We start from the raw sequence: 25,933 nt of genomic DNA on the forward strand, positions 1-25,933 counted from the left end.
GTGGTCCCATAAACGGATTTCGGCCATTTTCACTACCAAGATGGCCGCCGCTATGGAAGGTGTGGGTCTAGACATTTAACAACCCAGCGCCGAGGAAGGACTGCCCTCCTGCTCGGGATTCAGTACATCTGTTCCTGCCAGAAACGCGCGGACGCGTTGCTACTCTTCTACAACAACGCTACGTGAGTTTGTTTCTAGGGATTCTTGTTGCTAATTCTGTCCGCTCCTTCTATTCCTTCTGTCTAACCCTGTCCTCCCATTTCCCTCATTCAGGCTCGACCTTCTTTCCCAACTTCTTCCCGATACAGGGGACTCGAGCTGGCGCTCTTACACTCACCCGCTACGAGCCGGATCTCGCGGAACAGTCCGCTAAAGAGATTCCCCAGAGAGAGAATTAAAGTTGACATTTCCAATTGATCACAATCTTTAGGAGCCGCGAGTCCCGTGGTCCAGCCCACTCTATTGGTGTTTGATAACATCTTACTTCCTTATACATCCTCGAGTCTGATTCCATCAGGTTCTTATCGGGGAACTTCCTATCCAGCTTGATAGGCCGACACCCCCTTTTTCAGGTAATTTCTTGCCATCCGCTGTTGATACTCTACCTTCTACTTACCCATCTCATACTCACCATACTCTTCAGCCTTTCCCATTAGACGGCTCTCAACCTGCGGTTACCTGAATCTTCTCCGCCCAGACGACATCAATCCAGAAGCTGTCGACGCAGGGTTTTCTTCCCCACAGGGTTTCCCTGAGGCCTTTCCCCTCCTCTATTCTTGACCAGAAGGCGGAGGAAGGGTCTCGGGGAGGCATTCACATTCACCCCCTGTCGGACCCTTTTTCGGGAAAAGGAAGTGAAGAGATAAGAAGAGCGATCGGTGATCCCTTGAGGTAACCATTCAGTTGTTTACATCATTTACGGAAACTTTACGTATTACAATAAGACAAGATTAATATCTAGATTTCTGATGTTTGTTAATCTGCTTAGAATCACATGCTGTGCATAGGTCCGACATCCAGTGGTCACTGCGGAGTATTGCATTTTGTTTTTCGTAGTCGAAAAGGGGACGTCGACAAGGCGTGTCTGTAACACTATCCCTATAGTGACGTGCGTTGTACCCACAATCCCTCACGCGTCGAGGTCCCTCAGATTGTTTTTTTCCGCCCAGTTTCTGGTCGCCTTTCGCGGAGCTCCTAGAGAGACATTGCTATACTTACCACGGACCTCGGTCCTTTTGTCATAACTTAATATACTGGTAACGATCCCTCCCCCTCGACGTTAGCTGTGAAGCTGTTTCTCCGCCGAACTATTTTCGACGGAGAGGAAGAGCGGAGGAGATCCTTCGGCGCTGCCGAACACGTGGCCTGGCCTCGACGGCCAACTTACAGTAGGGAGAGTGGGGGTTAGAACTTTGTCTCTTATCTTTGAGAATGTCTTTCTTTCTCCCTTTTCTTTCCCTTGGGGTTGTTATCGCCAGCTATTATTGCCTCAGCTATGGAGAGGACACCATTTAAGTTTTGCCCACGCTGCAGGGGCAAATATACTTGGAAAGATAAGCACAAGCTCTGTAATCGTTGCTTACCCCTCGATCACATAGAGAACAGCTGCGCAGCCTGCAAGCTCTTAAAACCCAGGACTCTTAAAGAACGTAGGGTTAAGAGGTGGGCAGACTACGCGATGTCGAAGTCAGTTTCCTCACCCGCTGCCGCTGTTACTGAAAGTGACGAGGAGTGCGATAACTCGACGTCCGTTACGGAAGTCATGAACCCCCAGAAGGAGCGCTCACGCTCCTCGTCGTCCGTCCCCGGCCCCGACGGGCTCGGCTCACGCCCTGCTTATGGGGATGAACACCCCGGCGACAAGGACGCACACAAACCCCATAAGGCTAAACACACTACCCACGGCTCTTCTTCGTCGAGAACGAAGGATCCATCAGCGCCGAAGGGGACGCAGGGCACTCCGGCGTCTACCGCAGACCGTAAAGGTCACAAGCCCCACCCGCAAACGCAGCCGCGACCAGCGATTGGGCTTCCATCTAACACGGGCGCTACCCCAAAAACATCCGACGCAACGCTCCATAGAGCGACCGTCGAGGTACAACGCGCAACGCACACAACGTCGACACCAAAGCCCTCGACGGACAAAATCGTGGCCGAGAGCCTAGCGAGAATTGTCGCCGAAGACGAACGTACGCGGACGACGAAACAAACGTCGAATACCGCGTCGAAAAAACACAAAAGTAGCCAGGAACTGCCCCTTTCTCCAAAGGACGCTTCCGAACTACCTGAAGGCTTTTCAGAAGGAGACGGGAACCTCTCGTCGACGCTGTGGGAGCGTTCGAAACGATTCGAAGGCGAAAACACTAATTTTCCCCCTCTAGACTATTCAGGGGTACCCCATGAGACCCTTGAAAGACTCCATTCTTGCATGGAGAAAATGGAAAGGTTTCTAGGAAACCAAAACCCACCCACTCACAAAAGACAAAGAGAATGGCCACAGGATGACCCTAGAGTCAAGATTCCTAGGCTGGTTGACCTCACTGAGGAGGAGCAATACCTCCAAGAAGATGAGGAGTGTTTGGGTGGAGAAGAAGAGGTAGAACTTGAGGAAGAGGGATTCGAAGAAAATCCTTACACCACTCCTACAGGGTTTGAAGAGGATACAGCTACCTCGCAGCCCTGGCATTCACCGTCAGTGCAGCCTTGGCAATCCCCATCAGTACATTCAGACCCTGATGCCTTTCTCCCTTCTCCTCTCAAGGATTCACACGGGAACTCCTCTCCCATAGATGACCAACCTTCCCTCAATGCACTATTGCGCAAGGCAGCAGCGCATTTTGAGATTGATACAGGGGAAACTCTTCCAGACATCGACTTTGTAGAAAAAGTCATCAAAGAAAAAGCCCCTGTTAGCCAATCTATTCCTCTCCTGGCTTCTATTAAAAGAAGAATTTCTCCTTCCCTTACTAACCCAGCTCTAGTAAGAGGGGTCAACCCTAGAATAGAAAAGCTCTTCAGCCCTTCATCCTCTGACCCTTTATACATCAGAGGACACTCTATTCCAGACTCCCTTGTGGTTACCAACACAAGAAAAAGAGCAGGGGTGCCACTATCCACTAGTGAAGCACCTCCAGACAAAGAAGGCAAAAAACTCTACGCACTGGGGAAGAGAATCACGACCTCCGCCGCCTTCTCCACTAGAATTGCTAATAACAACTCACTTTTAGCTAGCTACGCAGATGCACAGTGGAACAAGCTGCGCAGCGAAGCAGAAGAAGCACCTGAACCTCTGCGTTCTCGCCTGCTAGCTATAATATCAGAGGGCACACTGGTAAACCAGGGCATCGTTAAAAACTCCCTAGATGCCGCTGAGACGGCTGGCCGCTCCCTAGTTCAGGGAATACTTCTCAAGCGCCACGTTTGGCTACGCAATTCAGGTTTTAAGCCCGAAACCCAAGCCTCCCTCATAAATAAACCCATTGAACAGACGCATCTGTTTGGGAAAGCAGTAGATGAGGCCCTAGAACATGCTAAAAAAGAGTTTGATACCATCAAAACTCTTGATCAAATTTCTAGGCCCCCTAACAGGCGAGGCTATGGTAATAAACGCTCCTTTCGTGGCCAAAGACAGCAGCAGAACCAACAACAACAATATTACTCTGGCTCCAACTGGCCCACCAACCAGGGTAACACCCAGTTCAGTCAAAGAGGCCAACGCCGTGGCAAAGGAAGAGGTCGTGGCTCCAGCCCCAGAGGTTCCACGCCCAATACCAGCAAATGACCCGAAAATTCGGGTCCCCTCCCATGCATCACCGGTCGGGGGCCGGCTAACATCGTTCCTTTCAGCATGGGAGGGAATCACGTCAGACCGTTGGGTATTATCCACCATAGCCCACGGATACTGCATCGAGTTCAACGGTTCCCCGAAGTACAAACCCCCACGGAACCGGCGCATGACACCGCAACACCTCTCCATTCTTCTTCAAGAAGTGGAAGAACTACTGAAGAAAGAAGCTATAGAGCCCGTCCCCCTATCACAGGTAACAGAAGGTATTTATTCAGTGTACTTCCTTGTACCCAAAAAGGACTTAACCATGCGCCCTGTATTAGATCTGCGCCCAGCGAACATATTTGTCAAACCCCAAAAGTTTCGTATGGTGACCTTACAGGAGGTAATCCCACTGTTATCACAAGGGGATTACATGACAACACTGGACATGAAAGATGCATACTTTCATATTTTAATGTTGCCATCGCACAGAAAATACCTCAGGTTCAAAATAGAGGACAAACACTACCAGTTCAGAGTACTACCCTTCGGGATAGCATCTGCACCAAGGGTATTCACGAAAGTACTGGCAGTGGCAGCGGCCCACCTGCGCAGATTATCCATCCCGGTATACCCTTACCTCGACGACTGGCTCATAACAGGGGATTCTTACGAAACATGCTTCTCCAATACCCAAAAGACCGTAGACCTTTTGTCCCAACTGGGCTTCTCCATCAACGAAAAGAAGTCCAGCTTAGACCCCAGCCAAACCAAACAATTCCTAGGGGCTCTAATTCGAACAAGGGACGGCCTCGTATTCCCCTCCAACGAGAGGGTCCAAAACATGCTGTTTCAAATTCCCCATTATGTAGCAGGCCGAGAGGTGACGGTACGCAAAGCAATGCGCTTGCTAGGGATGATGGCGTCATGTATTTATTTGGTACCTCACGCGCGCCTGCACATGCGCCCAATGCAAGAGTGGCTCTACAGCCAGTGGTGTCAGGCCAGCGGACAATGGGACGATCTAGTGGTGGTCTCGCAGGCCTTGGTTCTCTCGCTACGGTGGTGGACAAAAGAAAACCTGTTATTAGGGAAAACTTTTGCCACACCCGCAGTGGAAGCCACTCTAACCACAGACGCATCCCTTACAGGATGGGGGGCTCACCTATCCCATCAAACGGCACACGGAGTGTGGACTCCGAGTTTAGCATCCAAGCATATAAACCTGCTGGAACTACTAGCGGTGTTCAAAGCACTGAAAGCCTTTCAGGAACACTTACAAGGAAAGACAGTGATGGTCCTCACAGACAGCACCACAGCCATGTACTACCTCAACAAGCAAGGGGGCACTCACTCTCCAGGACTGTCCAAGCTGTCCCAGAATATATGGAAGTGGGCTCTCAAACACAACATGTTCCTACTAGCACAACATGTACCAGGGGAACTCAATCTGCTAGCAGACAAACTCAGCAGAGACTTCCCCCTGCCCGAAGAGTACGAATGGCAATTGCACGAAGACATCGTCTTAGACATCTTCACGCAATGGGGATTCCCGGAAATAGACCTGTTCGCAACCCTGGAGAACTCACAATGCCAAAGTTACGCCTCCAGGTACCCCCAGAACCAGTCCAAGGGGAACGGTCTGTTGATTCAATGGTCAGGGAAATTTGTTTACGCCTTTCCCCCGACTCCCCTTCTCAACAAAGTGGTGCACAAGATGCACCAGCAGCAGGTTACCATGATACTAGTGGCCCCAATGTGGGCACGGCAACCTTGGTTCGCTCACTTGATGGAGATGTCCCTATCTCCCCCAGTGAAACTTCCCTGCCCGTACAACATGCTGTCACAAGACAAGGGCAGGACACTGCATCCATGCCCTCAGACCATGAACTTAGCAGCCTGGCTCCTGAGATCATAGAATTTGGACATTTACAACTCCCACAGAGATGTATGGACATCCTCAGGGAAGCCAGAAAACCTAATACTCGACACTGCTATTCTAGCAAATGGAAAAGATTCGTTATCTGGTGTAGAAGTACTAGCATCAACCCAGTTGACTGCTCTCCTACTGACATTATTCTATACTTGACCCATTTACTGGATTCAGGTTTAGTATTCAATTCCATTAAAGTCCACCTAGCGGCACTTTCTGCATACACCACTTCCCAACTTAAAGTGTCGTGGTGGAAGATACCAGTTATCAAAGCCTTCATGGAGGGGGTAAAAAGGATACACCCTCCGATAGCTAACCCAGCTCCCGGATGGGACTTAAATGTGGTACTTTCCAGACTCATGGGCCCTCCCTTCGAACCCATGCACAAGGCAACTCTTAAAGATATCACCCTTAAGACTGCTTTCCTAATAGCTATCACCTCCATTAGGAGAGTAAGTGAACTACAGGCTCTTTCTGTACTAGACCCCTTTGTAACAGTTCACAAAAATAAAGTGGTTCTACGCACACACCCAAGGTTTGCACCTAAATTCATCTCGAAATTTCATGTAAACCAAACTATAGAACTACCAACGTTCTTTCAAAACCCTTCCAGCTCGGGAGAAAAAAGTCTGCATACACTAGATGTACGCAGAGCTGTCATGTTCTACATGGAAAGAACCAGACCACTGAGAAAGACTAATCAGTTCTTTGTCTCGGTGGCAGCAGGAAGAGAAGGAGATGCGGTCTCAAAATCCACTATATCTAGATGGATTGTTCAATGCATCACTCTCTGTTACACTCTTGCTAAGAGAGAACTACCCTTCAAGCCAAGAGCACATTCCACTCGAGGCACTGGGGCTTCCATAGCATTCATTGCAAATGTTCCCCTTGAGTCCATCTGCAAAGCGGCTACCTGGAGTTCTGTGCACACCTTTACAAAACACTACTGTCTAGATGCACACTCTAGATCTGACTCCCAGGTGGGACAGGCAGTATTAAGACATCTTTTCTCTACTGTTCCTTCTCATAACCCACCGCCAACTCCGGGTACTGCTCGCTAGTCTATGCACAGCATGTGATTCTAAGCAGATTAACAAACATCAGAAGACAATGCATTACTTACCGTAAAAGCATTTCTGATGGTTGTATCTGCTTAGATTCACATGCGCCCACCCTTCCTCCCCGCTCGGATGGAAGGAACATAGACTTCCTTTATATCTCTCTTTTCTGTACTCACTCACGTCTATAAGGCTCCCTCAGGGCAGAAAAATACAAACAGAGGGACCTCGACGCGTGAGGGATTGTGGGTACAACGCACGTCACTATAGGGATAGTGTTACAGACACGCCTTGTCGACGTCCCCTTTTCGACTACGAAAAACAAAATGCAATACTCCGCAGTGACCACTGGATGTCGGACCTATGCACAGCATGTGAATCTAAGCAGATACAACCATCAGAAATGCTTTTACGGTAAGTAATGCATTGTCATATAGCACCTTTTCAATGTTAATATTTGGACTGTTGAGGAACAAAACCACCTGTCCTAGATATGTCAGTGAACAAATACAAGTGTCCCATATATGTGATGTCACTGTGGTGGCACGAGTTATGGTTGCTTAGCTTACCATAACTGGTGAATTTTTAAGGTTTTTCGGTTTTACTTGTAACCATAACGTCCCCTTTAACAAAGTTATTTCATTTAATTTGATAGGTTTTTATTAGTGCAACTTAACCATTCTTAAGCCCTCACAAGATGACTTCTGAAATAACTCAACAGACCCACACTAAAATCAAATGCTATCTGTTTGCACCCATTGCTCTAGTTTTCTGTAAGTGACCACATTGCAGATAGCAGCTCTTCCTGGACTAATGTGTTTGTTGACAGTTGCCCATGTGGACCAACCTTGGTAAAAGCCTAAATGCTGGGTCCGGGTATGAGCCTTTTATATGGCTATTTCCCAGCTGAGCCCTCATTACCGACAGCAGAGACGTGACTGGAATGTACATGCGTCTAGGGCTGTGCCAAGGAACACACACGCCAGCCCAAAGTCCTAGAGCAGATGCAATTTTGAAAGTGACACCGCTCCAAGTGAGAGAATGTAGATTTCCTTTCAGTCGCTTTGTCCCCTATAGCTATCGCAGTTCTGCTTCATCGCTTGGTTCATTTTCTGGGATGTATTTCTGAAGACGGAAGCGGAAGACTTTGAGGCTGAACAATGGCGAGGAAGCCTTGCTGGTGTGCAGGCCTATCCAAGATCCATCCCACAGAAAAGCTCTTCTGGGAAGTTGACTGCCTCTGGAACCCAATGACTGGTGGGGGCAACTGGGTACATGTTTTATGCTCTTCCTGATCTCCTAAGAGCCTGCACTGTTTCCCTAGAGAAGGAACGGACAACTGGGCTGAAGACCTATTCAAGAGTTACTGTACCAGATGTTAAGGCAAAGTCCAGAATCAAAGAAGGAATGTTGGCACCTTGAGAGGTGGCGTATCTCCCCTCTTGCTGTCGCTTTGCCCTCTTCTCAGCACTGACTGCAGGACTGGAAAAGCAGTTTATATGACAAGGTTGGTTCCAATGCTTTCCTACAGCTACAGTCTCTTCATTCTTTATTTTGTGCTGTGTGCCTTCTTCCCGAGGATATTTAGTTTACTTCCCTCTAAGAAGATGCTGTCTCTCGCTGAAGACATCTTTCGGGCTCCAGGAATCACCAGCATTTACACTCTGATAACTGGAGAATGAGTTGACTGGAAACAGTTGAAGTTCCTCTGAAGTATTGATTTGCATTGGTGTCTGTCTTGTCATGGAAATGCATAAAAGACTGTCTGAACATGCCAGAACTTTTCGCATTGGATGTCTTTGGAATTGTCTTTAACATTGGACATGAATAACAATTGCAAAACGGTAAAAGCACTTACCAGCAGTTATCCCAAAGTTGCACTGATATCTGAGGGTGCATCTAAGGACACTGAAAGAATCCTATCACACCCTAAAAGACTTCTTTAAACATACTACCTGCATCGTACAAGTGAAGTTACATTGTACTTGCAAACTGTCTAATGAAAGTGCTAGTAACTATTAAACTGTTTTGTTCAATCTTTTATTCAAATCAATATTTTGTTGCACTGTTTTTGTTGCTCAGGGTTGTGCCTTGGCTGCTTGACCACATTACCATTGGTGAACTGCCAGACATCTGAAGGAATCCAATGTTTTGCTAAATCAGGGTGGTGATTTTGGGGCTTAAAGTCCTTCCTGACAACACATTTGGCATCAATGGAACTTGATTTCTCTAGATTTGTGGCTCTGGCACTCATTTGCGCTCTTTTATGGCTTGAAAGCTTGTTTGCTTATGGCTGTTTGGGATCTTGCACTCAATACATTGTTTTATTTTTAAGCTCTTTCTTTTCTTCCTTGTTCCTAAATCTCATCAAGTATGGAATCACTCTATCCAATGAGTAAAGGCAATGTATTACTTCTCTTTCAGATCACAAAGCGTTCTATGTCATCTTCAGCTGGGAAAATGGAGCCCAAATATATGAACTAGTGGCCAACTCAGTCTCTGAACGGAAAATGTAAGTGCATATCCAAATTGTGGATACAGAAATGTAAATTTACTCCAGGATTACAGGATGCTTACAACTTTGAATCCAGTCATGTCCTCACTTTGTCAAAATTCTGACCGGTCACCCCTATGCTGATTCTACCTATGCTCCTCAATCGTGACCTCCAGCATCGCTTTATAATTCAGTGCTAGAGCCCAACTTTGTAAGTGCACCTTAATTGAGCATTACACGGTCCCCTTGGATTCCATTACTGAATCCACAATCTATAGCTCCTCCTGTGCACTGTCCCTGTTGTGGATCTTTTTTGCCACTCCCTTTTCCTCTTTCATGGATGTTTCTTAGTGTTTTTTGCATGCAATTCATGACTGCCTTCACCAGTGCAGGGTTCATGTGGAAGAGGACTCGGCATCTTATGTTCAGACCCTGAGTGCCTTCCATTTCATGAGTTATTGTTTTTTTGTGCAATAGAATAGCAAGTTCCCCGAAGAATGTACCACAAACAATGTCAATAAAGGGTGTGGCTTGAGAGGGTACTATTCAGTTTGTTGTAGAATTTGACCCGTCAAGCATCGCTAAGAGGGCTTTGCTAATGAACATAGTACCCCGAAATGCAAATTGCTTTTGGCTATTATTCATGAGTTGCCTCACCTTTGCCTCCAAGACAAAAGCATTTGTGCTAACGTTATTAGGACTACCAATTTTATTTAGCAATCCTCTGACAAGATTTCTTCGGTACGGATCCATAAATCCTTGGTCATCATTGGGTTAATCAGATTATGGGCATAGTCAGTCAGATAGCTGTTTGCACTCCCATAACAGACACTTGGACATAGCGTGCCTGTGCATTTTCACTACTTTAGTGAAAGAGCCTGGCAGTCTTCTATGTAAGCCAGAATCGTCCAGTTTACATCTTACCTTCAAACACCTCAGCCGCTTAATCAGTTTACAGACTATAACACTTAAATGATTTGGCCCAAAGTGAGCAGGTCTGTGTTTTGTTGTCTGGCCCAGACTTTGTAGAAATACAGTACAAAGTGCTGACAAGATTCTTCAAACTTTACTGTCAAATTCCTTTTGGGGCTCTTTAGGTAGCAACAACAAACATCAAATTGAGCCTTCTGCTTTTACTTCCCATGCCTGTTTGATCATTCTTATGGGGAAACTGATGAGTCCCTAAGACGAGTACTGAGAGATTCTCTTTGTGAAGGTCTTGTTACAATTGCCTACATCACTATACAGTGAAGTGCAGAAGATAAGGTGCTTGGTATTCCTCTACCTATATGTATATATATATATATATATATTTCTGATGTTTGTTAATCTGCTTAGAATCACATGCTGTGCATAGGTCCGACATCCAGTGGTCACTGCGGAGTATTGCATTTTGTTTTTCGTAGTCGAAAAGGGGACGTCGACAAGGCGTGTCTGTAACACTATCCCTATAGTGACGTGCGTTGTACCCACAATCCCTCACGCGTCGAGGTCCCTCAGATTGTTTTTTTCCGCCCAGCTTATGGTCGCCTTACGCGGAGCTCCTAGAGAGACATTGCTAAACAATTACTACGGACCTCGGTCCTTAATATATACTTATTGTTAAAGATCCCTCCCCTCGACGTTAGCTGTGAAGCTGTTTCTCCGCCGAGCAAGTTTTCGACGGAGGAGAAAAGACGGAGGAGATCCTTCGGCGCTGCCGAACACGTGGCCAAGCCTCGCCGGCCAACATACAGTAGGGAGAGTGGGGGTTTCGAACTTTTACCTTCTCGTTGAGAATGTCTTTCTTTCTCCCCTATCTTTCCCTTGGGGTTGTTATCACCAGTTTTTATTGCCTCAGCTATGGAGAGGACACCTTTTAAGTTTTGCCCACGCTGTAGGGGCAAATACACTTGGAAGGACAAACACAAGCTCTGTAATCGTTACTTGCCCCTCGATCATAAAGAGGACAGCTGCGCGGCCTGTAAGCTCTTGAAACCAAGAACTCTTTAAGAACGGAAAGTTAAGAGGTGGGCGGACTACGCTATGTCGAAGTCAGTTTCCTCACCCGCCGCCGCTGTTACAGAAAGTGACGAGGAGGGTGATAACTCGACGTCCGTTATGGAAGTCATTAACCCCCAGAAGGAGCGCTCGCGCTCCTCGACGTCCGTCCCCGGCCCCGACGGGCTCGGCTCACGCCCTGCTTATGGGGATGAACACCCCGGCGACAAGGACGCACACAGACCCCATAGGCCTAAGCACACAACCCACGGCTCTTCTTCGTCCAGGACGAAGGATCCACCAGCGCCGAAGGGGACGCAGGGCACTCCGGCGTCGACCTCAGACCGCAAGGGTCTCAAGCCCCACCCGCAAACGCAGCCACAGCCGCGACCAGCGATTGGGCTTTCATCTAATACGGGCGCTACCTCAAAAACATCCGACATAACGCTCCATAGAGCAGTTGTCGAAAAACAACGCGCAACGCAGGCAACGCCGACTCCAGAACCCTCGACTGACGAACTCATTGTCGAGAGTCTGGCGAGAATTGTTTCCGAGGACAAACGTAAGCGGACGACGAAACAGACGTCGAATACCGCACCCAAGGAAATAGAAACGCCGAAAAAGCACAAGAGTAGCCAGGAACTGCCCCATCCATCTAAAGGCACTTCTGAACTACCGGAGGGCTTTTCTGAGGGCGACGGAAATCTTTCGTCGACGTTGTGGGAGCGTTCGAAGCGTTTTGAAGGTGAAAACACTGATTTCCCCCCTCTAGACTATTCAGGGGTTCCCCATGAGACCCTGGAAAGACTCCATTCTTGTATGGAAAAGATGGAGAGGTTTTTGGGTAGCCAAAACCCACCCACACCCAAAAGACCAAGAGAATGGACCCAGGATGACCCTAGGGTCAAGATTCCTAGGCTGTTTCCCCCTTCTACAGGTGCATATGACCTCACTGAAGAGGAGCAATACCTCCAGGAAGATGAGGAGTGTTTAGATGGAGAGGAAGAACTTGAGGAGGAGAGGTTTGAGGAAGACCCTTACACTAGCGCAGGAGCTTTTGAAGAAGATACAGCTACCTCACAGCCCTGGCACTCCCCATCAGTGCAGCCTTGGCAATCCCCATCAGTGCACTCAGACCCTGATGTCTTTCATCCTTCTCCTCCCAAGGACTCACCTATTGGGAACACCTCCCCCATAGATGACCAGCCTTCACTTAATGCACTATTGTGCAAGGCAGCAGCGCATTTTGAAATAGACACAGGGGAGACTCTTCCGGACATAGACTTTGTAGAAAAAGTTATTAAAGAAAAAGCCCCGCACAGCCAGTCCATTCCGCTCCTGGCTTCTATAAAGAGAAGAATAACTCCTTCCCTTTCCAATCCGGCCTTAGTCAGAGGGGTCAACCCTCGGATAGAAAAGCTCTTCAGCCCTTCGTCTTCTGACCCTTTGTACATCAGGGGACATTCTATTCCGGACTCTCTGGTAGTGACTAACACAAGAAAGAGAGCGGGGGTACCACTATCTACTAGTCAGGCACCACCTGACAAAGAGGGCAAGAAGCTCTATGCACTTGGAAAGAGAATCACGACCTCCGCCGCCTTCTCAACTAGGATTGCAAATAACAATTCCCTACTAGCTAGCTACGCAGATTCACAGTGGAGCAAGCTGCGCAGCGAAGCAGAGGACGCACAAGACCCCTGCGTTCACGCCTGTTGGCTACTATATCTGAGAGAACTCTTGTAAACCAGGGCATCGTAAAGAACTCCTTAGATGCCGCAGAGACAGCTGGCCGCTCCCTCGTTCAGGGAATACTTCTCAAACGCCATGTCTGGCTGCGCAGTTCGGGATTTAAGCCAGAAACTCAGGCTTCCCTAATAAATAAGCCCATAGAGCAAACACATCTGTTTGGGAAAGCAGTTGATGAGGCCCTAGAACATGCGAAGGAGTAGTTTGATACCATCAAGACTCTTGACCAAATTTCTAGGCCATCTAACAGACGCAGCTATGGCAATAGACGCTCCTTTCGTGGCCAACGCCAGCAGCAAAGCCAACAACAATTTTACTCTGCTACCAACTGGCCCTCTAACCAAAGCACCCAGTTCAGTCAAAGAGGCCAACGTCGTGGCAAGGGAAGAGGGCGCGGCTCCAGTCCAAAAGGCCCCACGCCCAATACCAACAAATGACCCAAAGATTCGGGTCCCCTCCCATGCATCACCGGTCGGGGGCCGGCTAACATCGTTCCTTTCAGCATGGGAGGGAATAACGTCAGACCGCTGGGTATTATCCACCATCGCCCACGGATACTGCATCGAATTCAACGGTTCCCCGAAATACAGACCCCCACGGAACCGACACATGACACCGGAACACCTCACTATTCTTCTTCAAGAAGTAGAAGAGCTACTGAAAAAAAAAGCTATAGAGGCTGTCCCCCTATCTCAGGTAACAGAAGGTATTTATTCAGTGTACTTCCTTGTACCCAAAAAGGACTTAACCATGCGCCCTGTATTAGATCTGCGCCCAGCGAACAACTTTGTCAAACCCCAAAAGTTTAGTATGGTGACTTTGCAGGAAGTAATCCCACTGTTTTCACAGGGGGATTACATGACAACACTAGACATGAAAGATGCATACTTTCATATTTTAATGTTGCCAGCGCACAGAAAATACCTCAGGTTCAAGATAGAGAACAAACACTATCAGTTCAGAGTACTACCCTTCGGGATAGCATCTGCACCAAGGGTATTTACGAAAGTACTGGCAGTGGCAGCGGCCCACCTGCGCAGATTATCCATCCCGGTTTACCCGTACCCCGACGACTGGCTCATAACAGGGGATTCTTACGAAACATGCTTCTCCAATACCCAAAGGGTCGTAGACCTTTTGTCCCAACTGGGCTTCTCCATCAACGAAAAGAAGTCCAGCTTAGACCCCAGCCAAATAAAACAATTCCTAGGGGCTCTAATTCGAACAAAGGACGGCCTTGTCTTCCCCTCCAACGAGAGGGTCCAAAACATGCTGTTTCAGATCCCCCAATATGTGGCAGGGCGAGAGGTGACGGTACGCAAAGCAATGCGCTTGCTAGGGATGATGGCGTCATGTATTTATTTGGTACCTCACGCGCGCCTGCGCATGCGCCCAATGCAAGGGTGGCTCTACAGCCAGTGGTGTCAGGCCAGCGGACAGTGGGACGATCTGGTGGTGGTCTTGCAGGCCTTGGTTCTCTCGCTACGGTGGTGGACAAAGGAAAACCTGTTATTAGGGAAAACTTTTGCCCCACCCGCAGTGGAAGCCACTCTAACCACAGACGCATCCCTTACAGGATGGGGGGCTCACCTATCCCATCAGACTGCTCACGGAGTGTGGACTCCGAGCTTAGCATCCAAGCATATAAACCTGCTGGAACTATTAGCAGTGTTCAAAGCACTGAAAGCCTTTCAGGAACACTTACAAGGAAAGACAGTGATGGTCCTCACAGACAGCACCACAGCCATGCACTATCTCAACAAGCAAGGGGGCACTCACTCTCCAGGACTGTCCAAGCTGTCCCAGAATATATGGAAGTGGGCTCTCAAACACAACATGTTCCTACTATCACAACATGTACCAGGGGAACTCAATCTGCTAGCAGACAAACTCAGCAGAGATTTCGCCCTACCCAAAGAGTACGAATGGCAATTACACGAAGACATCGTCTTAGACGTCTTCACGCAATGGGGTTTCCAGGAAATAGACCTGTTCGCAACCCTGGAGAACTCATAATGCCAAAGTTACGCCTCCAGGTACCCCCAGAACCAGTCCAAGGGGAACGGTCTGTTGATTCAATGGTCAGGGAAATTTGTTTACGCCTTTCCCCCGACTCCCCTCCTCAACAAAGTGGTGCACAAGATGCACCAAGAGCAGGTTACCATGATACTAGTAGCCCCAATGTGGGCCCGGCAGCCATGGTTCGCTCACTTGATGGAGATGTCCCTATCTCCCCCAATGAAACTTCCCTGCCCGTACAACATGCTGTCACAGGACAAGGGCAGGACACTGCATCCATGCCCACAGACCATGAACTTAGCAACCTGGCTCCTGAGATCATAGAATTTGGACATTTACATCTCCCTCAGAGATGTATGGACATCCTCAGGGAAGCCAGAAAACCTAATACTCGCCACTGCTATTCTAGCAAGTGGAAAAGATTTGTCATCTGGTGTAGAAGTAAGAACATCAACCCGGTTGACTGCTCTGCCACTAACATTATTCTGTACTTGACCCATTTACTGGATTCAGGTCTAGTGTTTAATTCCATTAAAGTCCACCTAGCGGCACTTTCTGCATACACCACTTCCCAACTTAAAGTGTCGTGGTGGAAGATACCAGTTATCAAGGCCTTTATGGAAGGGGTAAAGAGAATACACCCCCCGATAGCTAACCCAGCTCCCGGATGGGACTTAAACGTGGTACTTTCTAGACTCATGGGCACTCCTTTCGAACCCATGCACAAGGCAACTCTTAAATACCTCACTCTTAAGACTGCTTTCCTAATAGCTCTCACCTCCATTAGGAGAGTAAGTGAACTACAGGCTCTTTCTGTACTAGACCCCTTCGTATCAGTTCACAAGGATAAGGTGGTTCTTCGCACACACCCAAGGTTTGCACCAAAATTCATCTCGAAATTTCATGTAAACCAATCTATAGAACTACCAACGTTCTTTCAAAACCCTTCCAGCTTGGGAGAAAAAAGTCTGCATACACTAGATGTACGCAGAGCTGTCATGTTCTACATGGAAAGAACCAGATCACTGAGAAAGACTAATCAGTTCTTTGTCTCGGTGGCAGCAGGAAGAGAAGGAGATGCAGTCTCTAAGTCCACTATATCTAGATGGATTGTACAATGCATCACTCTCTGTTACACTCTTGCTAAGAGAGAACTACCCTTCAAGCCAAGAGCACATTCCACTCGAGGCACTGGGGCTTCCATAGCGTTCATTGCAAATGTTCCCCTTGAGTCCATCTGCAAAGCGGCTACCTGGAGTTCTGTGCACACCTTTACAAAACACTACTGTCTAGATGCACACTCTAGATCTGACTCCCAGGTGGGACAGGCAGTATTAAGACATCTTTTCTCTACTGTTCCTTCTCATAACCCACCGCCAACTCCGGGTACTGCTCGCTAGTCTATGCACAGCATGTGATTCTAAGTAGATTAACAAACATCAGAAGACAATGCATTACTTACCGTAAAAGCATTTCTGATGGTTGTATCTTCTTAGATTCACATGCGCCCGCCCTTCCTCCCCGCTCGGATGGAATGAACATAGACATCCTCTACTATATTTCTCTCTTTTCTGTACTCACTCACGTCTAGAAGGCTCCCTCAGGGCAGAAAAATACAAACAGAGGGACCTCGACGCGTGAGGGATTGTGGGTACAACGCACGTCACTATAGGGATAGTGTTACAGACACGCCTTGTCGACGTCCCCTTTTCGACTACGAAAAACAAAATGCAATACTCCGCAGTGACCACTGGATGTCGGACCTATGCACAGCATGTGAATCTAAGCAGATACAACCATCAGAAATGCTTTTACGGTAAGTAATGCGTTGTCATATAGACCTTTTGGTTACTTTTGCAATGTGCCTAAGACAAGCTGCAGTAACATTTTTACTGTTTTTTATACATTTTACTCGTGCACTTTACCATTTACCACAAATGGTTACTGAAGGTGGCCATCACACCAAGATGGCCGTGCCACAAAGTTTTTCGCTTTTTCTTTTGCCATATTGTTTTTTGGCCTTCCTGGGTCAGGAAATGCTGTGCATGGAAATCCCTTTCCTGGCGAAAGATGTGACTTTCACAGGCTAAGTTGCAGTTACTGTGTGTCCAGAGTAAGGGGCTCGCACTGTCTTGTCCCAATATGCCATTTGGAGTGTCTGTTGCTGGGAAGTTGTTTTGGCGAGTGGCTTTCCATGTTTAAAGAGCCACTGCCTGTTTGAATTGTGCTAATCCTTCGCATTGGTGGATTTGGCATGCTCCTAATCCAAATCCCGGATAAAAAGAGGGCTTCTGCAGCTATTGAACAAATCATCGTTGGAACCAAGTCCCCCACAAAGAAGAGCAGCCCACTGATGACCCCAGGACGCCGCCTGGGGTCGACCAGCATTGACTCCAGTACTGTCCTGGTGAAGCCCTGCTCCTCTGTCTGATCTCATGAAGACCCTCGTCGGTGCTTCGACCCTTCGGAATATAACCAGTATCGACCCTGACTCGGGGATCAGTACCGTCTGGGCCTTCGAAATTGTCCCTTGACCAACCGGTGGACTGAACAGCCCTCTCTTGGGAAACCTCACTGCAGCTGTGTCCGTTCTGATTACATCCTTGGAACTTGTAGTGTCTTCAGCTTAATGAACAAGATATCTGCTCATGCATTTTCAGCCTTCTTGCATGAATGGAAGATGTGCATGGCCTGCTCCTGTGTTCGTCCCTTGAAGATCACCTGCTGTCGCCTGACCATGGTGAACCCCCTTTGCAAAACTCCTCCCTCAATCCTGGGAGGTGTCCTGGGTTGGTCTGCCCTGCAGATGTCTTAGCCTTTCCTTGTTTGTGGTTCTACTGGGAGCTGTCTGCTGGGAAAGATTTTCTCTTGTGCGCCTTTCCCATGTTTTTCAATGAGAGACTCTTTTTGCTTTTTTTCAACATGCTCTGACTTTTTTGAAGGGAAGTGAAGCCTTCACTTTTGATCATTGTTATGGGGAAACTACTAGTCCCTAAGACTACAGTACAGAAAAACTGTTTCTCTTTTGAATTCCTGCATTTTGTTCATTGCACACACCTTACAATGTAGTACAATGGGGATACTTTGTATCCCCTTAACTTATGGTGTTTTCGGTTTTTGGTTACTTTTTATAGATGCCTATGACAAGCTTGTGGTAGCAGTAACATGTTTGTTTTTATTTTATTTCACCGACACATTTGTAGTTACTACAAATGGCTACTGAATGTGGCTAGCACCCAAAGATGGCCGTGCCACAAGTATTATTTCTTTTTGCTTGTTATTTTGCCATATTGTAAGTTGGCCTTCTTCTTGCCCTCTCAGGTCGGGAAATTACATAAAAGATCATGCACTTGCACGGGAAAGCTTCTTTCGCAGGTTAATGAGTCTTTGTGTGTGTGAGCCAAAGGGAGCGGGCTGGAACGGTCTGTTCTCAGTCCACATCCCTTGGTGCCAGAGACTATGCGGATGTGAAAACAGTAGTCCCTGATTTGACAAATATTGGCTGTTTAAATGTGGCAGATAGTTTCCATTGGTGGTCTTGGATTCGCTTCCAACTCCAATTCTGCATAAGAGGAGGACTTCTGCAGCCAATCTTGAGATCAACATTGTAGCCAGGATTCCTGCGAAGAGCAACCTGCTGACGAACCGCGCACAACTTGTGCAGTGGACCAGCATCCGCTTGAATCATTGGCCCGGTGAAGCCTTACTTCCCTGCCTGATCTCCGGAAGTCTCATCGGTTCTTCCCCCCCCTTAGACTAGCGGGACTAACTAGTCTCCATGCCTACTTGAGGTTGCATGCCCCAAGAGCCTTTAGAAGTGTACCACCACTGCATGGTGGACATGGGGTGGACAAGGAACCAAAAGAGACCCTAGAAATAGTTTTCAAAGAGCCCCCTAATTACATATTTCCAGAAAGCCCAACCCTTTTGCCATGAGAAAATGTGAAAATACCACATAAAAGAGGCCCAGGGTGGAGAGGCTCACCAGGAAATCTTCAGAGTTCCCTATAGGCCAGTCCCGGTCTGTGGTGGACTGACCAGCTCCTTCGTGGACTACCCCTCTGCAGCTGTCGCTGTTCTGCATTAAGCCTCAGTGTTTGGTGGTCGCCAGCTTGTGCCATAGGTCAACTTCTCCCCATCCTAGCATCAAAAGAGGTTGAACTGGAGCTGATCGCCTGCCACCGCCAGCAAATGGTGATACTAGCTGGATCTTAATTTCACCCTTGCTGTGAACCAAAAGAGACCCTGGAAATAGTTTTCAAACTTGCTGTGAAGTGTCCCGGTGTGCACTGCGACAGTCTGCATTTTTCAACATTCTGGTATTGCATCTTGCAGTTGGACACGACTGGAAGAAAGCCTCGAAACGTCAAACACTAGGCACCCCTCCGCTGAACAAAGGATGGAAGATTGTGTCCTCAGCAGTTCACAAACGATCCACAGTGTGCCCTTGCGACAATCTGGGTCACACGGGTACGTAAACCAATCTGTTCCTGTTCCACTCTGTCCTCCTTAGGGTAACAGTGGGTGCGGAGCCCATTGTCCCCTAACTTCCTCTGTGCTTACCTTAGGTCATCGAACTTTGGTCAAGTATCCTAACCCTGGGCTAGCCTTGTGATGGAATAGAGAGGAGCACTTGCCTTTCTTTGGACAAATACTTACCTTTTAAATAGTTTGGACATTTTAAAGCACACCCACATGCCAATTGCATCCTTTGCGAGATGTGAGAATACCATCCCTGGAGAAACCTGTATTGGAAACTGTGACTTTTGGGAACTACGCCCCATACATCTTGAGGCTAGACTTAAGTCAACGGGGACTGGGATTGTACTAGTTCTATTCATTTTAATGAATCTGATTACTTACCAGGTTAATTGTTGATTGATACATTGTAAGTGAACCTGATAGTGAATGTATTAATTTGTGATATACGGTTTTGTGTGAATAAACTATTTGCTATTTTCATTTCTTAATGTGTTCTTCAGGCCTGATAAATAATTGCCTTTTAATACATGGACTGTCTAAGCTGAATTATTGTGCTATTCTGTTTGAACTCTGAGGCCCTATACCCTATATACTGTGACTCCCTGTTCACCGTAACTAGTGGCCGCCTAAAATCTCCCCCACCCCAGGGTTGATTTTAAAAATCAATTTGTTCTAATTAACTCATTCGTTCCACAGATTCCTCATCTATATCAATCTCCCAGCGACAGGTGCTCTTTGTAAAACTCTCTGCCGCCAGTTGGTGCAGCGCTCCCCTGAGTCGGCTGCTCCCGATGGCCCTAGGCACCCTGCGCTGGACATGACACCCGGGCCAGTATATTTAGAGGTGCAGTGTCCTGTTACCCCAGTTTCTTTTTTCCATGCTCTCGGGTCACTAAGAACACTGCTCTTTGCTTTAAACTTCTTAGTAGTTTGTTGGTTGCGATGCCGAATCCTACGAGGTTCAAACCCTGGGTGGATTGCTGGTGCCCGATGTCTGTGTCAGTCCCATACCGCATATACCTTTACTGCCTAGGTGAAGGCCACAACGCACAGGACTGTGCGTAGTGCCAATCGATGCACCCGATGGTTCTTCGATAATGTGAAGCAAAGCTCTTAACTTTCCTCCACAAAGAGAAGGATGGTAATCGGGCCTATCCGATTTTGCCAGCTGTGGATCACAGTACAAAAAGAAGCACTGTAAGAGGTTACGATCACCCAGCGGTTCTTCGCAACATCACTCCCCATCTTCGAAGAAGAGGGGCCACCACTAGGAGAGCCATTAGGAAGAGGCCTCGCAGGTTCCTTTTCCAACTCAATTTATGGAGATGCTGGACCTCTCTGCAAAGTCACCAGCGCTCCTGCCCTGGCGCCAGTGACCACAGCATTGACGCTGGTGGCTTCGGTCCTGTTCAAGCTGGATCCCTCCACGCTAGGAAGAGATGGCTGGGAGTCAGCAGTGAAACCTACAAGCGAGCACCACATTCAGTCTTCGGACATCGGCCCATGATCTATGGTCCTGGTCCAGTGGCGCTGTTCGTATCTGAGTCTCGCAAGAATTCCTTCCCCTCCCAGTTTGAGGAAATGTATGAGGAAGGGCATCTGGTGCCTTTCGGGCTGGAACACTTCCACCCCAAGGAAGTAAGATACTTCCCAGAGGTGTTTTATGGGGAATAGGTTGACTTGGTGGACATGGCAGCCGACTTGCAGGAAACAACTGGCCTGGACACCTCACTAGATATCGACATGATGCCCGCTGCCAGCCCTTGCAAGGAAAAGGCAGCTCCAGCACCAGATGCACAGGTGGTCAAGACCTTAGAGTTGTCGGCCCCCCTCACGGCCCAAGGTGCAGTATGTCCTGCCAGTCATATTGGACGCGGGTCCTAAAAAGGAGACTTTGCTGCCTTTCAATAAGCCAATGGAGAGCCCTGTGGTGGAACCGTGGGGCGTACCGGCCTCAGTCGTTGTGGACCATGACCTGGGCAAGAAGCCCAGGCCGTGCCCCTAATACGCCTAATTTCTTTCTGCCCACGCTTCCCCGGATGGGATTGGTGGTACATGACGCTATGATGAACCTCAAGACTACCTAGTTTCCTCCTTTGCCCCCAGATCGGGAGAGCAAAAGGTTTGTTACATTGGGGCAGGAAGATGTTTGGCTCTTTGAGTCTTGGTCTCCAGTGAGTCAACACCTCTTGTGTCTTAACCGCATTTTCTTTTGGTCTGTGATCAGTGATGGCTGAGGTTGCTGAGCACATCCCCCGAATGGGAGATGTGGGACGGCTTTGAAGCCTTTATTAAAGACGGCAAGGAAGCCTCCAGGCAGATTTTGCAGTCTGGCCTGGGCACCGCAGACTGCATCACAAATACTATGGCCACCAGTGCTGTCTTGCAGCGTTATTCTTGGCTGAGGACACCTGGATTTGCTACTGATTATCTGTGACTAATCCCCAGGTATTGTCACTGCTTCCGTGGAGCAAGCCCCTTCCTGTGAGGCCAGGGAGGTGAGGCTGCTGGCGGTGGTACTCAAAGTGGATTTCATGGGGGAGGATTCCCTCCATTGGACCAGTGACTGTTATCCTGGGAGAGCACAATATTCCCCACCTTCATTTAACTTCTTTCCTGCCTTTCACTTCACTAAATTCCATGTGGTCGCCACACATCCATCTATATAGGCTGGAGGAGTCCAAGTCCCCTAAAAATACTTTGAGGAGGCAGAGTGATACTGATCTCTGTGGTGATCATCAGTCCAGTAATGAGACGTAGAGGAAGGCTGGAGTAATGAGGAATACTTGGAAAAACCAAACCATGCCAATTCTAGTTGTTGGAAACTGCCCTTTTGTTACCCAAAGTATATGTTGGAGGAAGGACTAGACCATTTGTCAAGCCTGCCCCTGAGGAACCGAGAGCAAAGTTTGAACACTGGAGACCAAGAAACATGGGGAGAAGCTGCAGACCGGCTTGACTGTGAAACAGTCATCATCTATAAAAGTGCTGCCAAGGGCTGGCAGACTAGCAGAAAGCATCCAAGTGCGCAAGACATTTGGGACGCCTCACGAAGAGAAGCTGTGCAGCAAGAGCTGTTGAAGCAGGGGCACGGAAGGCAGCAGGAGCTGCGAAAAGAGGCCAGGAAGATCACCCAGAGAGTCAGAAGAGTATGCAGCGGGAACCTAAAAGCAAGGTGCAGGTGCTGCCTGTATCCATGAGAGTGTTAGGGAGAATTTTCAGTTTAGTGCTAAATTCCCACAGCTCTTTTGCTGAACATTGGGACTTTGTACTTTTAATTCTATGTGTTTTCTGTGTTTCTTTTAACTTTGGAGTCTGACAAACTCCATAGGCATCATCTTTTACATTGTGACACAGAGCACCTTCAGTTCAGTGGCACAGGGAAGTCTCTTAGATTTCCCAAAGATTTAAATACCTTCTCTTGGTGAAACTACTGTTTCCAAGAGCAGTAAAGTGAAATTGCCTTTACTTACATTTTGTAATTTTCTAGACCCAGCACACACTATCTTACCATCGGGTGCTGGAGGGGTTACTTAGTATACCCTTTATTTAGTTTCTCATGTAGCATTTTTTTGTTACCCTTTCTACAATCAATGGCTGCTGGCAGTGGTTCACTTTTGACTACCATTATGTGTTTTTACTGCGGGTTGCGTTCGTAGCCACAGTAAAGCACCCATGGGTGCCCATTTCATCAAAATGACCCGGTCTTCTTTTTTCGCCATTTCTTGCTGGAAAGGTCCTTCATGAGATTTACTCTGCACGCCAAACCAGGTTTGGTATCTTTGTTCGTTTTGTCTTTGGCGGGATTCACAAGTGAAATCCGCCTCTGGCTCCAGTATGTTTGGCAGGGGCAGGAAGTGAGGGGGGTGCCCGGAACTCCCTGTGCTTAATCCCCTTGGTTACAGGAATGCACCTAAAGGTGATTGGCCGGGTGGCTGTCCGGCAAGGACAGCCACCTTGCTGTGTGATTGACAGCCAGGTTGGAATGAATGGGAGAAACCTGCATAAAAGGCTAGGCTTTTTACCTTGGAAGGCGGAGTCGACCACTGGACGAAGGAATCCGAAGAATAACTTGGAAGAGACGCCTGCTGCAACTCCTGGACAGTTGGTTTGCCCAATGTAGCTCTGCTGCTGTGTTGAAGCTCTGAATTCGCCTAGACTAGAGAAGCCCTGCAAGGATGACGTCTCCCCTTGGGTTGGTGGGACCAATCAACCCCAAAAGTAACTTGTTTGGACAGCCTCTCGAAGCTGGCTGTACTTCCACTGCTGCTGGAACCATAGTGCCAGGGAGAGGAACACCAGATCAAGTGCATCGCTTTTAAGTCGGACCCGAGCGCCACGAAGATCCTCCGGACTTCCCTGAAGAAGGACTGACACAGCCTGTGCCACCTCAACAGAGTGCTGGACCCCAGATGCGAGGAAAGTCTGAAGTGGTATCCGAGAACCGCAGTGGTGCTATTTGCTGTCATACGCAAGGAGCTGAAACCGCAAAGTGCCGCTGAATTGAAGTTTGCCCATTGCTGCCGCCGACCTTCCCATTGTGTTGCAGGAGTCCCCAGAAGTCCTCCCTCTTGTGCCCATGATTGAGGCAAAGGAACAATCAAAGGATCTGCAGAGCCACACAGGAAAAGAAGCCAACTGGAACCATTTCTTGTAACCAAAGGTAATGTAACCCTAAGAGCACTTACCTCTTGTTGTGTAGCCTTACTTGTTCTCAGTTGAGATTTGTCTTGGTTGCCCTTGCAGAGTTGCTTACAGCTTTGCCCCTCCCAAACCTCCCAGCTTGTGGCCCTTCAAGTGAATCTTATTCCTACAAACCTTTCTAAAAACATTGTGCAAGCCTTTTACTTAACTGCAAAGATTATCTTCAGGTCCTATAGACTTTGGTCAACTAACGTTGACTGTCCTGGCTCCCTGAGAGACGCTTCTTCCTCGGACTTTGTGCTTTTGCCTTTCCCCAGGAAATGGTTAATTGACTTTGCATTGGAGGGTATTAGAAGTACTTAAAGTTAATGAATTATTTGTTAACCTTTATTGTATTCCCCTATCTAACCCTTTGCACCCAAACTCAGTATTGCTCTAAATGTACCAGTGATAAATCAATGTCCACAGTGGCCTAGCTATTTAAGTCACCTGCTGGTGTAGGAAGTGTCTGTGTGCCATCCTCAATGGGTATCATCTGATATAGAGAAACAGTCTGTTTGAAGTGTATTATAAGTGGGCCTTCCTGTTTTCTGTGAAATCCGACAAACACTGGAAAAACACCCTTGGAAGAAAAAGTGCCTCCTAGGTTTAAACTGAAAAACACGGTTTCCCCGATCCCAGTGGTGCCTTAGTGTGAGCAGGGATGGGAGGAAGTTTGCGGGTGGCTGGAGAGGGGACTTGGCAGACAATAGGAAAAGGACCCTACTCCCCTCCATGTATGCTTGTTTGCTTTCTCCCATTACTTCCTCCTCTGTAGCCTGACCTTATTAAAAAACACTGCACATTCAATGTTACATAATTTTCTTTGTAAAAAAAAAAGTGTATTTATATGTGGTCGGAGCTTTTTTGAGGAATTGTAAACAAATTTACGCCATTTTTGTGGTTTCCGACTCTCATCTTAAAATTGGCTAAGATTCCTCAAAATAGCCCTTGACCACTGACAAATATTTGTATTTACAAAAAATCGTTGTGGCCATAGACCTTCTGTGTATCTGTCTGGAGGAAAGCGGAAACGTGTCAGCTGCCTGTCGACTTTAAAAGGAAAGCCGTGTGAGGCTTGCATGAATGAGGATCGTGTGAGCCACGATATCATGTTCACCTCCCAAACTCCTGTGGCTCTCTAGAGCACCCTCATCCAGCGGCCCATCCGAAGCTGCAGGCCCCTTAATTGCTGCTTAGCACTTTCTCTCTGCAAGGAGAGTTTATAAATCAGGAGCGATTTACAAATGATGGCTCCTTTAAGGGATCATTGTTTTGGACAAGATTCTTGTAGCCTTTGTCGTACAGGCCAATATCACACAGAACAGTTTTAAACTAACTACATTATTTTCAAATGTTCATATTTAACACCAAAAGGTGTTTATTTTTGGTAGAATATAATATTTTCGTCACATCGTAGATGAACCCTGCATTTGGCAAACATAACCAGGTGACCTTTTCACACATTACATTGTTACAAGCCTTTAAAAACCCAAAGGTAATTTTTTGCCATTCGCGGAATAGCATTCTGGTATTTGTAGTGTCCCAGTCAAGGTGGGGTGTCAGCGGAGAATAGTGCCAAAATGCTACACTTTTTCCTGAACATAGTTCTATAAGGATTTAAATATTTGTGAGTACCTAACTATGGTATGTGTACTTTTCAAGTTATCTTTACAAAGCAAAGCATTGTTGAAAGCCAGACATGGGGGTGAGGAGGGGAAATGATGAGAGGCCAATTGAGTCATGACTTTTTACCCAGCAAGAGCGGT

General features: G+C 47.6%; 1 protein-coding gene across 10 annotated transcripts in view; it reads left to right on the forward strand.

The window, feature by feature from the left end:
* Positions 1-25,933, forward strand: part of ARHGEF1 (Rho guanine nucleotide exchange factor 1) — a 1,792,426-nt gene that overhangs the window by 1,364,127 nt on the left and 402,366 nt on the right. For all 10 annotated transcript variants that reach the window (XM_069640923.1, XM_069640913.1, XM_069640921.1 and 7 more), the window contains one exon: positions 9,185-9,272. In XM_069640923.1, the coding sequence (XP_069497024.1) occupies positions 9,185-9,272 (88 nt within the window). The remainder of the gene's footprint in view (positions 1-9,184; positions 9,273-25,933) is intronic.

Source organism: Ambystoma mexicanum, chromosome 1q (assembly GCF_040938575.1).
Source record: "Ambystoma mexicanum isolate Mex_15411 chromosome 1q, UKY_AmexF1_1, whole genome shotgun sequence".
NCBI lineage: Eukaryota > Metazoa > Chordata > Amphibia > Caudata > Ambystomatidae > Ambystoma > Ambystoma mexicanum.